A 14,677-nucleotide genomic window follows, 5' to 3' on the forward strand; every position below is an offset into this window, starting at 1 on the left:
CTGTCGTACCCCATCCCAGGATGAGACCGCCAAGGTTGGGCGTGTGGTCGTCGGCGCGTACGCCAGTGCCGTCACCCCGTCGGTGGGGCCGGGACCGAGCTGGAGCATATCCCCGCCTGCACCGCTCGACTCGCTGCTGGCCAAGCCATCGGACCTCCTCTCGGCTGTGTCGGCCAACAACAGGAAGGTCGTGGCCTACCTCTCGCATCCGCCACGGTTGGCTGCTCTGGTCTCGGTTGTGGTCGATCCAGTTGTGTCTCAGCCTGGTGATGATCCGCAGGAAGTCTTTGAGCGTGCTTCGCTCGCCGCTCGCGTTCTGGCTGCAGAGCCCGGCGTGGTCGGCGATGCCCTCGTTGCCACATCGCTCGTTGATCTCCCGCCCGACGCACTGCCTCGCGACTACCCTGTCCCACCCGAGAGCGAAGATGCCGCCGCAGAGGCCTCGCTTGTTTTGCGACTGTTCGACATGTCGCCCGCCGCACCGCACTCGGTCCTTGCTTGCGAAGTCCTCGCCTCACTCCTCCGGCGCCACGCCCCGGGCGTGGCTGATCTTGTCCATGCGCGCAAGGCGCTTGTCCGTGACCTTGCGCTCGCCTTTCCGCTTGCTGCGCCGCTCCTTGCCCTCCTCGCCGAACTTGTCTCCGAGCCGTCGTCGGCACGATGGGTTGTCGACATGGGCATTGTCGAAGCGCTTGTGGCCGGCGTCCGCGCCCCGCTCACCGCGCTCCCGGGCACCGACGACGATGCGTGTGCCACCCGTGACTCGGCACTCCTCTGCCTCCATCAGTGGGTCGAGTGGTCGCGCGTCCCGGCTGCGCATGTTCTCCGCGTCTACCTCTTCTCGCGACCGGTCGTCGTCCCACTTGTCAAGACCGCCACCAACCCGACAGATACCATCGCTGCCGCCGGCGCTGTCGACGTCCTCGCCGCCATTGTGCATGTCGTCGAGGCATCGACCACCGACGCCGGTGGCGTCTCGCCGGCCTCTTCGCCGCGGCCGGTCGACACTGAAGCCCTCGTCGATGCCGCCCTGGCCGTCGTCGGTAATGTCATCGACGCGCTCAACACCACTGTCGAAGCTGCTCGCCACGCTGCACCAGGCGCCCCGCCGCGCCTCGGTCTATACGCATACAAGCTCGTCCATCTCCTCGCCATTGTTATCACTGCAGGCTCGCCGCGCGCGCTCGAGGCCTATGCCAACGCCAATGTTCCGCGCACCCTGCTCCGCCTCGTCGACGCCTTTCCGCTGCACAACTGCATGGCCAACTACGCACACCAGGTTCTCGTCGCCACTCTGGCCACCACCCACGCTTCGATCGAGGCTGCCCAGCTCCGCGAGACCATGATCCATACCTCGGACGCCCATGCCATTCTCCTCTCTGCGCTCACCGCCGTGCCTGACGAGCGGAACCAGTGCAACCGCGGTCATTTTACCTCGCTAGCGACGTTGCTCGAAAACTCGGGCGCACCGCCGCCTCGTGACCCAGACCTTGCTGCAGCCTGGTCTGTATTTGTTGCCGGCCCACTCGCGGCCTCCATCACCGTCGCCAACGCGCCGCTCGGCGGCTCGGCCCCACCGCGCCTCGACATGTCGACCGACACCCTCGGCGTTGCGCCGCCGGCCGCCGATGCACCACCGGCCGACGGCGACGGCCCCAAGCCCATGTCCACCACTAACGCCCTCGTCGACGAATACGTCAACCTCCGTGGCATGGGCGCAAATCTCTCACTATTGCCTGACGACTTTGTCGCCAACGATGTTGACTGGGACGAGGCAGGCGCACCCGGCGAGTACGAACTGCCATCGACCCTCGACCGCGCCGCCCAGTGGACAGTCGAGCCCATGGACTTTGTCAACCTCGACGACGACGCTGTCGGTCTCGTCGACTCTCCCAGACCAGACCCAGCAGAGCCCATGGCCATGTCTATCGGCCCCGAAGCCACTCTCTCGTCCGTCTGGCATGGCTCGGCCGCTGCCCGTGCCGCCGACACTGCCATTGCCGACCGCCTCGCTTTGGGCCCGCGCCTCATGGACGACCGCCCTCTCGACGCCGTTCCCATCTCGGTCGCCGCCACAGAATCCCGCCTCGCGTCAGCAGAGGCCCACGCCCGCACGCGCTTTGCCGATGACATGCTGGCCGAATCGTAGCTCTCTTTCTCTCACCTCCATCCGAACTCAGTCAAAAGCAGACCGCACAATCCGTAGCTCAGGTAGCGTCTGGCGGACCTCGGCCACCGTTATCTCGGAAATGCGCTGGTCGAGGCCCCACATGCTCAGCACCTCGAGCTTTTCGCACCACCGTGCCACCGCCCACAGCGACTCGTCCGAGCACTGGAAGCACTGGTTGATGTCCAGTCGCCGCAGCTTCTGGTACGCAAACAGGAACGAGCCTAGCGACGAGAACCGCGTCGACGAAATGATGAGCGTTCGCAAGTTGGGGCATCGTCCACCAATCGCCAGCAGCCGCGCGTCGGTGCACGGCGCTGCGAGCGTCAGGTCCAGCTCCTCGAGCACTGGCGTCTTGAGATTGATCGAGAACTTCTTCGACAACTCGTTTGACCGGAACAGCAGCTTGCGGAGGCTTCGGCCAGAGACCGTCACAAACCGCGCGTTGACACAGTGTGAGAGGTTGAGCGTCCGCAGCGATGCTGGGGCCATCACTGCCACATCGCCCACAAACCCCACGCACGACCCCACATCGAGCGTCTCCAGCTCGGGCATGCCGTCAAACACCTCCTCCACTCCAGTAAACTCGACCAGCGGACATGCGTTGAGCGAGAGCCACCGGATCCCGTCACACTGCGACGCCAGGTGGCGACATGCGAGCGTCGTGATGCTTGTCGCCCCGTCGAGATGCAGCTTGCGGAGCCGTGAGCCGGCCGCCACCGCCATCGCAAACACGGCCTTGTTGCTCACCCCGGCCACCCGCGCCAGATTCACGACTTCCAGTCTTGGCATACCCTTGAACATCGCCAGCAGATCGATCTCAGGTACGTGCGTCGCCACCATGTGCAACTCGCGGAGCCGCGTCAGTGGCGCCCGCATGCTCACAAACGTCAGGTCGTAGCAATGGCTCACGTCAAGGATCTCCAGCTCCGGCGTCGCCGCGCCGTCGAGGGTAAAGCCGCCAACAACCTCCAGGCATGTCGCCGCACGCAGCACACGGAGCCGCGACATGTTGCTCAGTACAACCGCAAGCGTCACCTCGGTCACTCCGAGGCACCGCGTCAGATTGAGCTCGGTCAACGACGAGAGACTGGCCACCAGAGGGAGGAGCGAGGCGACTCCGGCAGGCTCCGTCAGCCTGTACGTGTTGAGCATTGAGTAGTCGCGAGTAGCGGCAACCTCGTCTGACAACAGCGACGTTGCTGACATCGACAGAGGCCCGCCATGCATGGTCAGCTCTCGCTGCGGCCGCCGGTCTTCCGGCGAGAGTCCAAACGCCTCACCGGTGGCATCGGCCACATACACATTGAGCCGCGAGAGGTCCAGGACCTCTAGTGATGCCAGCGACGCTACCACGCCTTCCAGCAGAGTAAGCAGTTCTGCTGTGTCCATAAGCGTCGCGCCCTGGAGCGCGAGCCGCGTCGGCGGATCCGTCTTCCACCACGACGGGCTCCACCCTTCAGAGCTTGAGCTTGAGCTAGCTGAGCTGAGGCTGCTTGTCGACAACGAGCTGTGCGACATGCATGCATCGCCTGTCCGCGATGCCGAGAGCACCGACGAGTCTGAGAGAGTGCTGGCGGCAGACGCAGCCTCACCGCTCGCCTCTGCCTCCTCGTGCTCCTCGTCGTCGGTCGTCGACGACGATCCGGACTCGACTGCAGTGTACGGATGCCGAAGCTCAAGCTTCGAGCCGTCAAGTTCCATCTGCCGACTGTTCTCGGCCTCGGCGAGGCTATCCAGCGGTCCAGACCAACCCATGGCCTTCTTCTCGAGTGCATACGTCGCGAGAGGATTGTTGCCTGGCGTCACACGCACCACGTCCAACTCGACATCGCGGGTCACATACATCTGCAACAACTCCTCGGTGAGGATCCACAGCCGCGATGGGAGTTGAATTCGACCCTCAAGCGCAACGTACGTCGCCGCGGCGCGCCAGAGAGTACACGTCCGCGCCACCGCGGCAAGCGCGGGGCCATCGAGCATGCCAAAGATGTGGATAAAGAGCTGGTCAGGTAGAACCATGCACGGTACACCACCTTCGTCTCCACTTAGTGATGCTCTTCGACCAACCTGCGAGTCCGAGCGATCGAGCCTTGCCCGCCACGACGACTGCTTGCGGACGAGCTGATGGGCCGAGAGGATAGATGCGATATGCGCCGGGAGATGGCCTCGTCGCGGGGGTCCATCACCGTTGTCACCGCCATCCCCAACACCTGCTCCAGCACCGACTCCACCAACATGGCATGTGTCCACATTCAGCCGAGGCAGCCCAGGCGGCCCCGTCAGTCCACCCGGACCCAACGCCGACACACCGTCGCCTTCGTCTCGCCCGCCGTCCTCACCGCTGTCCGCCCGACGCTGGCGGCAGCACCCAGAGCCCATGGAAGCACGTATGTGTGTGGCTGTGCGTATGTGAGTACGGGGTGTATGTGTGAGTGGATATGTGTGTGTGTATATGTATGTGTGTGTGTGTGTGTGTGTGTGGTGGTGGTGGTGGTGGTGGTGGTGAACTGCCGGTGCTGGTTGCTGTCAGAGTCGTGGCTGGGCTGGTGGCGGGCGGGTGCGGCCGGCGGTTGCTCCGGTGGTTGGTCGACGGGGACGTTGGGCAGTCGGCGCGCTACCTCGAGTCCGACCGCGACAACGTGTGGTTCACGTGCAGTTTCTCGTTCGGTTGACGCGCTCCACTCTATCGCACGCTGTCGCACTCTGCTGCGGGAACCGCATGGATGGCGGGGTGTTCAATCAGCGGCCACTACGCCTCATCGACCTACATGGAGGACAAGGCAGGCCGCGACGGGCCATCCTTGGGCACGGCAGGGGGCATCGGGATGGGAGAGTCGGTGATGGTGGCGACGGCGGGGGCGCCGGCCACGGTGAGCGAGTTGAATGAGTCGTCAGTCGAGACACAAGTCATTGAGCTGTTCTCTGGCCTCTCGCACATTGTGGCGATGACCGCCGCATCCTCACCGGTCCCATCCTGGAAGGCTGGATTCGCGTAGGCGAGGCTTGAGATATCACTCGACTGGTAGCCCTCCATCAGCCCACCGACAGCGGCATCGTCTTGGTCCTGCTGCATCGCGTTCGAAGTCGTCGCCTGCTCGAAATTCACCGCCTCCGACTGCGCCGCCTCTTTTTTGCGGAGGCGGTAAAAGTCGAACAGGACCCCGAGCATGATCGAGATGAGGAGCAGTGAGAGGCCGGTGATGATGGCAGCCTGCGAGAGGCCCGACGAGTACGTCACAGTCCCACCCCACAGCGCGAGAATGGCCATGCAGAGCATCCACGACTCGAGCCGGTTGTGGAAGGTCGAGACGTACGGCTGGATGTATGACGAGTGGACTGCAATGCCGGAGAGCAGCAGCATAACAATCGACGCCTTCAGCAGCGGGTTCTGGACGCTCACCACACTCAGCACAATCGCCAACTTGCGGGCCATGATCGCGGTCTCGAAGAGGTAGAACCGGGTCCGGTACCGCCCGATCATGAACCCGTAGCTCAGCACAAACTCCATGGCGTGCGCGCCGCCGTGCATCCGCGCCTTGCGCCGTAGCCAGAAGCCAACCGCAAGCGGAATGCCGACGCAGTAGAGCAGTGCAAAGATGATCGCCGCCGGAAGTACTTCCAATACCGAGTATCGTAGCACTCGTATGCCGGCGCAGAGGTCATAATCCATGTCTCCGAAGTCACCTTTTCGCACTCAAAGAACTTGAGCGTCATGGCCACGAGCGGGAGGTAGACAAGGGCAATGAGCTGAAAGTACGCCCGTCCGATGGTCGACACAATGCCGCGGTGCTTGAGGACCGAGACCGTGAGGCACCGCCCGAGCCGATGCTTGGCCTGGGCTGCCCTGCTTGCACCATCGCTCGGGACCACCATCCACTCGGGGTGGCTGGCGGCAAACGACTCGCCCCACCGCTCGACAACGACCATGTAGAAGACCATCCACAGGTAGACGATGCCAAAGAGAGCGACACCGATGGCCGGCATCGCCATCATGACCGCCCACTTGACCAGCCAGATGTTCGACGCGCTGATGGTGCACTCAGGCTTGGCAAGGTCGAGGTTGATGTTGAGGAACGAGACAATGTCGAAGATGGACCGCGCGTACTCGGGCCAGTCGAGGTTGATGTCACCGTAGATGGCGACGACCTGGAGCGCGTTGAGGCCGATGACGAGGGCCACGAACTTGTGCGAGACCTCGGTCTTGGTGTTGAACCACGCAGGTGCGGCGCAGGCAAAGAGGCCAAAGACCACAAAGAAGAACAGAGCAAGCTCGGTCGGGAAGCCGTCGCACTTTTTGCACTGAATGTCGATCTTGTAGTAGCCGGGTGCACACTCGCCACAGAGCAGGCCGGTGTATCCGGTTGTGCATCGGAACGGCGAGCCACCGGCACACGCCGCCCGGTTGTGGTCACACGAGATAAAGCCGTTAGTCGGGCCCGGAAAGTAGCCCGGCTTGGGATACGGCAGCTCTCGACGTCCGGGACAGATGCCACCCTCGGGACAGCGCAGACACGGGAGACCCGAGAGCTGGTCCGGCTGAAAGTAACCCTTCAAGCAGGTGCAGTTGTAGATCGACGAGGCCAGCGGCGTTGCCGACGTGTGGGGCGGGCAGGCCTTGCACTCGGGCGTGTTGACCACGTCGCTGTACGCCTCTAGGGGACACGCCAGACACGGACCGTACTCAGTCTGCGCGAAGTAGCCAACGTCGCAGACGGCAAGCACCTTGAACGACCACGGCGAACCGCCGATAGCCACAGAGTTGAGCTGTACAGAGAGCACGTACGAACCGCCGATCTGGGTCGCGTACGCGCAGGTGTACGATCCGTCGCTGTTGTCGGTGCACGAGACGAGGACTTGCGAGTCGACTGAGGAGACGGAGGCAAGGACAATGTCACCACCGGCTCGCCGGCGGTTGCCGTACTCGTCGCGGGCGACAACAACAAACTCGACGGTCTCGCCGACCTTGGACTCGACCAAGCCGGCGCCGGATGCACCCGACATGGGCGCATACGTCGGACCAGGCACAATCGTCACCTCGTACGGGTTGGCGGCAAGCGGCATGAGATTCACGCGCAGCGTGTACGCGTAGTCGCCCGGTACCGTGAGTGAGTACACCACGTCGTGGGTGCCAGCGCCAACGTAGGTTTGTCTTGAGATCGGCCCACTGTCAAGGCTCAGTGAGTTGTCGTAGAGCCCCACGATGTCGAGCGGGTTGTCGATCACAGTCCCACCGTTTTCCTTGGTCACCACCGAAAAGGCCCACGCAGCCCCGGCCTCCAACTGCTGCGGCGTTGTCGAGGTTGTCGTCGACACCACCGGATCGATGTTGGTGACAACAATAGTGGTCTCGGTTGCGAGCGTCCCGCACTCGGTCGTCCCGATCTGAAGCAGAACCCGGCAGGTGCCGGGAGTCGAGAGCGTGATGCCGCTCACGCCCGCTCCCGCATGGCTACCGGCGCACGCCTCGCCACTCAGCGTCCACTGGTAGCTGGTGAACGACGGCTGAGTGGTGACGTTGAGGGCGATGACGCCATCAACAGGCGCCACCCGGACACCAGCGGCCTCCGCCGATGCACCGACCACGCTGATAGTGTGCGCCGGCGAGGTCAGGCCCACGAGCACAAACTCGCGGATCTCGACCGCCGACGTCCGCACCGAGTATCGGCCGCGGTCGTTAAAGGCGACAACTGCAGTCAGAGGCTCCTCGCTCACCACGGTCGCACCTGAAGGCCACACCCATGGATTCGTGTCGGTCTTGGTGATTGTCACCTGTGTGTTGACGCACAGAATGTCGGCGCTCATGGTGAACGTCGGCTCGCTGGCAAAGTTGTAACGCGTCGCCTGGTTCTGTGAGACCGGCGCCGGCGCGTCATAGACGTCGACCGCCAGGCCATCGCGGCCTGCACCGCCATTGCCACCCTTACCGCCGATTCCACCAGGACCACCGGCACCACCACCACCAACTTCGGCGTTTCCAAAGCCGCCAACACCGGCGCCACCGCCATTGCCACCATCGCCGCCGTCACCGGCAACGCCGCCTCTGCCAGCCGAGCCGGCAAGTAGGTACGAGTCGGTCAGGCTTGACGCTGCGCCGCCGCTAGTCACGTACACCGCAGACGAGCATCCGCCGCCGTAGCCACCGGTGCCTGGAAAACCACCCGCGCCACCACCACCACCACCGCCACCGCCGGCTCCAGCGCCATCACAGCAGACCGAGGTGTACTGGCCCTTACCACCAGCACCGCCTCCACCACCGCCGCCTCCGTACCCGCGGATCCCAGTCCCACCGCGACTGCCAGGGACCCAGAAGTTGTAGTCGTGATACGGCGCGCCGCCGGTCGATCCTGGCGCGCCGTCGGTACCCTTGTAGCCAGTACTACCTGGATCACCATTGAACTTGTTGCCTACCGCGCCGTTACCACCGGTCCGCCCACCGCGACCACCGTTCCCGCCGCGATGTTCTTCTTGGCCACCTGATCCACCACCGCCGCCTCCACCCCCAAGATGAACGCTGCTGCTGGTGCCACCACCACCGCCGGCGGCGCCCTTTTTGCAGCATCCACTGAGAGAGCCACCGTTGCCACCATTGACACTACCTCCACCGGCTCCGCCCTTTCCACCGGGGCCCTCGTTTGTGTCGTTGTCGTCGTCGCCGTTGCCGCCCTTGGTCCCATCGCTGCCGTCTTCGCCCTTGTTGCCCTTGGAGCCTCCAGCGCCGCTGGACGCCTGGCCCGGACGGATAGAGCAGCGGACGATGGCGAATGCGTTGGCGTTGTGCAGGTAGATACCGTAGGTGGAGACGCCACGGCCCCCTTTGAACGGCGCTGCATTGGTCTCCACAACCAGATCCATGAGCTTGAAGCCGGTGATGCCATTGGCTTCCATACCAATGTACGCCCGGACCTCGCCCGACGGCGAGCCAGGGGGCTCAAAGGTGGTGGAGCCAATCCGCTGCAGAGTGGTGGTAAACAGGGCGTTTGACTTGCGCCACACGCCAGCTCCATCATACTTGAGTCCGCCTTCGTACGTGATGTATGAGCCGAGCTGAAGCCGCGCAGAAAAAGTGTACAGGCCCTGCTCAATCCGCAGCGTCACTGGAGTCGACACTGATGCACACTCCTTGGCAATGGTATGGCCGGCAGAAAAGGTGACAGGATTGCTCTTGGTCTTGTCCTTGGACGCCGTCGATGTCGAGCCGCCGGACGAGACAACCCAGACCACACCCCCTCCGCTGCGAGGTCTCCACAATCACCAGCGTAGACCACAACCACCGCAAAGGCAAGCGAAAGCAAGATAGGACGCACAGTATGCATCGACAAGTCCATGGCGCAGCCTTGGCAGAAGGAAGGAGAAGATACAAAGTGAGAGCAACACAGAGAATGAAGAGAGTGTGATTGAGTGAGGTATGGTTTTCTGCAAAAAATTGGGTTGCGAATTGGGCTTTCTTTTAGCGGGAACTCCCTTCTTCGGCCACACCGCACGCTTTTTTTTTTGCGCATGGCGCCAACCCCCGCAAGTCCCGCACCCGCACATGTAGCAGTGTTGTGGTGTTCACGAGGAAAAGAGAGAAAGAAAGAGAGAGAGAAAGAGTGAGGAAGAGTTGCAAGCGAGGTGGGGAAAACGAGAGGGCATGCCGTCTCCTCGCCTGCGACGCGTAGTTCTGGAAGCAAAGCAGCTACTATCCTGCTCAAGCCAGCGAGTCAGTGGTGCCGAGATCCTGGATGGTGTCGACAGCGACCGAGGCGCAAAGTGAGTCTGGCAGCGGGGCATTCCGGTGACCATCCGGCTTCGGCGGCGGCGCCGGCGCCGGGAGCGGCGACGGCGGCGGCGGCGAGTCGTAAAAGTGGTTGTCGGTGGCGGTATTGAACGTCATGAGCGAGCCGGACGCGGTGTCGTACTCGCCGATACAAGACGGAGGGGCGTCCGAGACGGTGGCAAAGACCGGGTTGGCGTACGCCACACTGGTGCTTCCGTCGCCATCGATGAACGTCTCCATCAACCCACCGATGGCGGCATCGTCCTCGTCCTGCTGCAGCGAGGTGGACGTTTCCGCCGCCGAAAAGCCCACTTCGCTTGCGGCACGCTTCTCCTTTTTGCGGAGGCGATAAAAGTCAAAGATAATGCCAAAGAAAATCGAGAGCACGAGCAGCGAGAGGCCGGTGATGATGGCAGCCTGCGAGAGGCCCGATGAGTATGTCACAGTCCCACCCCACAGCGCGAGAATGGCCATGCAGAGCATCCACGACTCGAGCCGGTTGTGGAAGGTCGAGACGTACGGCTGGATGTATGACGAGTGGACTGCAATGCCGGAGAGCAGCAGCATAACAATCGACGCCTTCAGCAGCGGGTCCTCCACTGCCACCACACAGACCACAATCGCCAGCTTGCGGGCCATGATCGCAGTCTCGAAGAGGTAGAACCGGGTCCGGTACCGCCCGATCATGAACCCGTAGCTCAGCACAAACTCCATGGCGGCAGCACCACCAAGAATCCGCGCCTTACGCCTCAGCCAGAGAGTGACGACCACCGGAATACCAATGCAGTAGAGCAGTGCAAAGATGACCGCAGCCGGGAAGTACCTCCAGTACACCGAGTCGTAGCACGCGTACGCCGGCGCAGATGCCATGACGTAGTCGCCGCGCTCGACCTCGACGCACTCAAAGAACTTGAGCGTCATGGCCACGAGTGGGAGGTAGACAAGGGCAATGAGCTGAAAGTACGCCCGTCCGATGGTCGACACAATGCCGCGGTGCTTGAGGACCGAGACCGTGAGGCACCGCCCGAGCCGATGCTTGGCCTGGGCTGCCCTGCTTGCACCATCGCTCGGGACCACCATCCACTCGGGGTGGCTGGCGGCAAACGACTCGCCCCACCGCTCGACAACGACCATGTAGAAGACCATCCACAGGTAGACGATGCCAAAGAGAACGACACCGATGGCCGGCATCGCCATCATGACCGCCCACTTGACCAGCCAGATGTTCGACGCGCTGATGGAGCACTCGGGAGAGGCAAGGTCGAGGTTGATGTTGAGGAACGAGACAATGTCGAAGATCGACCGCGCGTACTCGGGCCAGTCGAGGTTGATGTCGCCGTAGATGGCGACGACCTGGAGCGCGTTGAGGCCGATGACGAGGGCCACGAACTTGTGCGAGACCTCGGTCTTGGTGTTGAACCACGCAAGTGCGGCGCAGACAAAGAGGCCAAACATGAAGAAGAAGAAAAACATGAGCTCGGAAGGGAACTCGTCGCACGGCCGGCATATGTTGTCGACCTTGTAGTAGCCCGGCGCGCATTCGCCACATAGCCGCCCGGCGTACCCGTTGGCGCATCGGAACGGCGAGCCGCCGGCACACGCCGCCCGGTTGTGAGAGCACTCGATAAAGCCGTCGGCAGTTGATGTCGCCGGGTGCCAGCCCGGTCGGGCCACAGGACCGTCAGTTCCGCCTGCACAAACTGCGCCCTCGGGACACGAGAGGCAAGGGAAGCCAGTCAAGCGCTCCGGGTGGAAGAAGCCCGGTACGCACGAGCAGTTGAAAATTGTCGGCGCAATCGGCGACGCGATGGTATTGACCGGGCAGGTCTTGCACTTGGGCGCGTTGACTACATCGTTGTAGCCCTCGAGCGGACAGGCGGTGCAGGGACCAAACTCGGTTTCGGCAAGGTAACCGAGCTCACATGAGGCCAGGACCTTGATCGGCCATGGAGAGCCGCCGACCGAGAGCCCGGCAATGTTGACGCTGAGGACGTAGGTGCCGCCAAACGAAGGATTGTACGAACAGATGTAGGTGCCATCATCGTTGTCCACACACGCGACAACAGTCTGGTGGTCCGGCGACGTAAGCGTCGCCGTCACAATGTCACCGCCTTCGCCGCGCAAGTTGCTGTACGCATCACGGGCGACGACCACAAACTGAGAGGTGGTACCAACCGTGGCGTTGGTGATGCCCAGACCGGTTGCGTACGACGACGGCCCATGGGTCGGGCCGGGAACAATCGTCACTTCGTACGGATTCGTCGCCATGGCCACCAGGTTGATCCGCAGCGTGTACACGTAGTCGCCGGGAACGGTGTTGGTGTACGTCACATCGTGCTCACCAGAGCCGATGTACGTCTGCGTGCTCACTGGTCCACTCGAGAGACTGAGCAAGTTGTCGTAGAGGCCGACGACGTCAAATGCGTTGTCGACAATCGTCCCGCCACTCTCCTTGGTAACGACCGAGAATGACCAGGTCTGGCCGGCCTCCAGCGTCTGCGGCGTCGTCGACGTTGTCGTCGAGACTGCGGTGTCAATGTTGGTCACCACAACGGTAGTGGCGGTCGCCAGTGTTCCACAGTTGGTCGTCCCGATCCGCAGCAGTACGTTACAGGTACCTGCGGTTGGCAGCGGAATCATCGCCGTCGTCGCGGTTGTGTGGGTGCCAGAGCATGCGCTCCCGGAGAGCGTCCACTCGTAAAAGCCGGTGAAAGCCGGCTGTGACGCCACCGAGAGAGTCATCGACGCGCCAACGGCAGCCACTCGTACGCCTGCCACCTCGACTGACGTACCGGTCGACGAGATGGCGTGTGGCGGTGAGGTGTCGGTGATGTACACAAAGTCGCGGATGGTCCGCGATGTCGTGCCGATGGTGTGGCGCCCGGTCGACGCAAACGAGACCGTGGCCGAGCTTGTCGTCTCGTCGACAACGGCGACTGAAGACGGCCAGACCCAAGCAGCGGCGTCGTCCTTGGTGATGATCACTTCCGAGCCGGTGCAGAGCGACGAGACAGGCATGGTGATGGTCGGCTCGGCGGCAAACGAGTATCGAGTCCCTGACGCTTGCGACATGGCGACCAGTGGGTCGTACACATCAGACCGCGATCCCACCCGCCCGTTCCCACCTTTGCCGCCCCGTCCACCCGAGGAGCCAGAGCCACCCGTGCCGCCGCCCCCGACCTCCTTTGTGCCGGTGCCGGCGGCGCCACCCGAGCCACCAGCGCCACCAGCGCCGCCGGTTCCACCGCTCCCGCCGGCGCCCGCCGATCCTGCTAGCGAGTAAGAGTCGCGGAGAACGCCGCCATTTCCTGACGCTGCGTACACTGCCGACGAGCAGCCGCCGCCGTAGCCGCCGCTGCCACCGTAGCCGCCAGATCCGCCACCGCCGCCACCACCGCCACCACCGCCGGCACCATCAGTGCAAAGGTGCAGCCCTGGCCGTGACCGCCGCCACCGCCGCCACCACCACGACCGCCATATCCGCGTGATCCAGTTGCACCGGCTCCACCGGGCATCCAGTATAGGGCCGAATGCACAACCGCACCGCCGTTGGCGCCATTGAATCCAGGGCTCCCGTTGCTTGTTGCGGATGCACCATTGGCTCCCTTGAATGAGCCACCAGCACCACCGCCGCCTCCCGAACGCCCTCCGTTGCCACCCTTGCCACCGCCACGATCTTCCTGGCCGCCCGAGCCACCGCCGCCGCCGCCGCCTCCGGCCCAGTACGACGTCGGTGTATCGCCCGATTTGCCGACCGCGCCACTGGAGCAACAGTTGGAGATGGAGCCACCTGCGCCGCCCGAGCTCGAGTCCTGACTTCCAGCGCCGCCGTTGCCTCCGACACCCTCGTTGGCCTGGTTATCCTCGTCGCCGTTTTTCCCCTTGCCGCCGTTAGAGCCTGCAGAGCCCGAGCCCCCGTTGGAGCCCGAGCCGCCTGCAGACGCAGCGCCGGGGCGAATGTTGCAGCGTAGGATGGTAAAGTCGTTTGCATTGGTCAGATGGAGGCCGTACGTACTCACGCCGCGGTTAGAGGTGACGGAGGGTGCCGCATCGGTCTCAATTGTCAGGTCCTGAAGCTTAAATTTGGACTTGCTGACAGCCTGTAGCGCGATGTAGACACGCTGACCAGAAGCCGGAGTCTCGTAGCTGGTACCTGTTCTCCGCAGAGTGGTGACAAACTTGTTTGACTTGCGCCACGCGCCGGCACCGTCGTAGATGAGGCCGCCTTCGTAGGTGACATGGGACTCGAGAGAGATTTTCGAGGTAAACGAGTACACGCCTTGTTCCATGCGGATGGTGACTGGCGACGAAGCCGAAGCACACTCGGCAGCCATGGCCCGTGCGGCTGAAAAGGTGACCGGAGCGACAATGGTTCCGTCCTTGGAGGCCGTGGACGAGCTTCCGCCAGAGTGGACCACCCAGATAACGCCTCCTTCGGCCGCAAGGTCGCCACAATCGCCAGCCTCCACCACCGACACCCCAGCCACAGCCACTACCACAAGGAAAGCCACCAGATACGGGTACATCCTGTTCATGCCCATCACAACAGAAGCTATTCTTTGCTGGGTAGCTCTTGCTCGCTCGAGTCGAATGTCCACACACCCCTCCTTTCCCACGGAAACACCTGGCGGCACGCGCGGGCGCCTGCCACCTTCCCTGTCGTGGAAGCAAAACGCCAAGAAAAAAGTGCGGGAAAAGCGAACCATTACTTATTGATCACTGTTAATTGGTGGTGGAGTTGCTCCTCCGCT

General features: G+C 63.0%; 4 protein-coding genes across 4 annotated transcripts; 1 reads left to right on the forward strand and 3 right to left on the reverse strand.

Moving 5' to 3' along the window:
- Nucleotides 1-20: 20 nt before the first annotated feature.
- On the forward strand, nt 21-2,767 carry AMSG_01911 (uncharacterized protein; the record flags this gene model as incomplete). Its single annotated transcript, XM_013905958.1, has 2 exons — nt 21-34; nt 67-2,767. The coding sequence occupies 2 exons, from the start codon at nt 21-23 to the stop codon at nt 2,147-2,149; spliced, it is 2,097 nt and encodes a 698-aa protein (XP_013761412.1). The 3' UTR covers nt 2,150-2,767.
- Nucleotides 1,971-4,208, reverse strand: AMSG_01912 (uncharacterized protein). Its single transcript, XM_013905959.1, has one exon. The coding sequence runs from the start codon at nt 4,187-4,189 to the stop codon at nt 2,177-2,179; it is 2,013 nt and encodes a 670-aa protein (XP_013761413.1). The 5' UTR covers nt 4,190-4,208; the 3' UTR covers nt 1,971-2,176.
- Nucleotides 4,209-4,886: 678 nt separating this feature from the next.
- On the reverse strand, nt 4,887-9,483 carry AMSG_01913 (uncharacterized protein; the record flags this gene model as incomplete). Its single annotated transcript, XM_013905960.1, has 3 exons — nt 4,887-5,705; nt 5,855-9,396; nt 9,423-9,483. 3 exons carry the CDS (start codon nt 9,481-9,483, stop codon nt 4,935-4,937), a joined length of 4,374 nt encoding a protein of 1,457 aa, XP_013761414.1. The 3' UTR covers nt 4,887-4,934.
- A 219-nt stretch (nt 9,484-9,702) lies between these two features.
- On the reverse strand, nt 9,703-14,425 carry AMSG_01914 (uncharacterized protein). Its single transcript, XM_013905961.1, has one exon. It carries the CDS (start codon nt 12,996-12,998, stop codon nt 9,858-9,860), a length of 3,141 nt encoding a protein of 1,046 aa, XP_013761415.1. The 5' UTR covers nt 12,999-14,425; the 3' UTR covers nt 9,703-9,857.
- Between the last annotated feature and the right edge of the window lie 252 nt (nt 14,426-14,677).

The sequence above is a fragment of the Thecamonas trahens genome (assembly GCF_000142905.1).
Source record: "Thecamonas trahens ATCC 50062 unplaced genomic scaffold supercont1.7, whole genome shotgun sequence".
In the NCBI taxonomy this organism is placed as follows: Eukaryota; order Apusomonadida; family Apusomonadidae; genus Thecamonas; species Thecamonas trahens.

Excerpts from the sequence above, each read along its gene's own strand:
- AMSG_01912 (XM_013905959.1), bottom strand. The coding sequence starts at position 4,189 with ATGGTTCTACCTGACCAGCTCTTTATCCACATCTTTGGCATGCTCGAT.
- AMSG_01914 (XM_013905961.1), bottom strand. The coding sequence starts at position 12,998 with ATGTCGCAAGCGTCAGGGACTCGATACTCGTTTGCCGCCGAGCCGACC.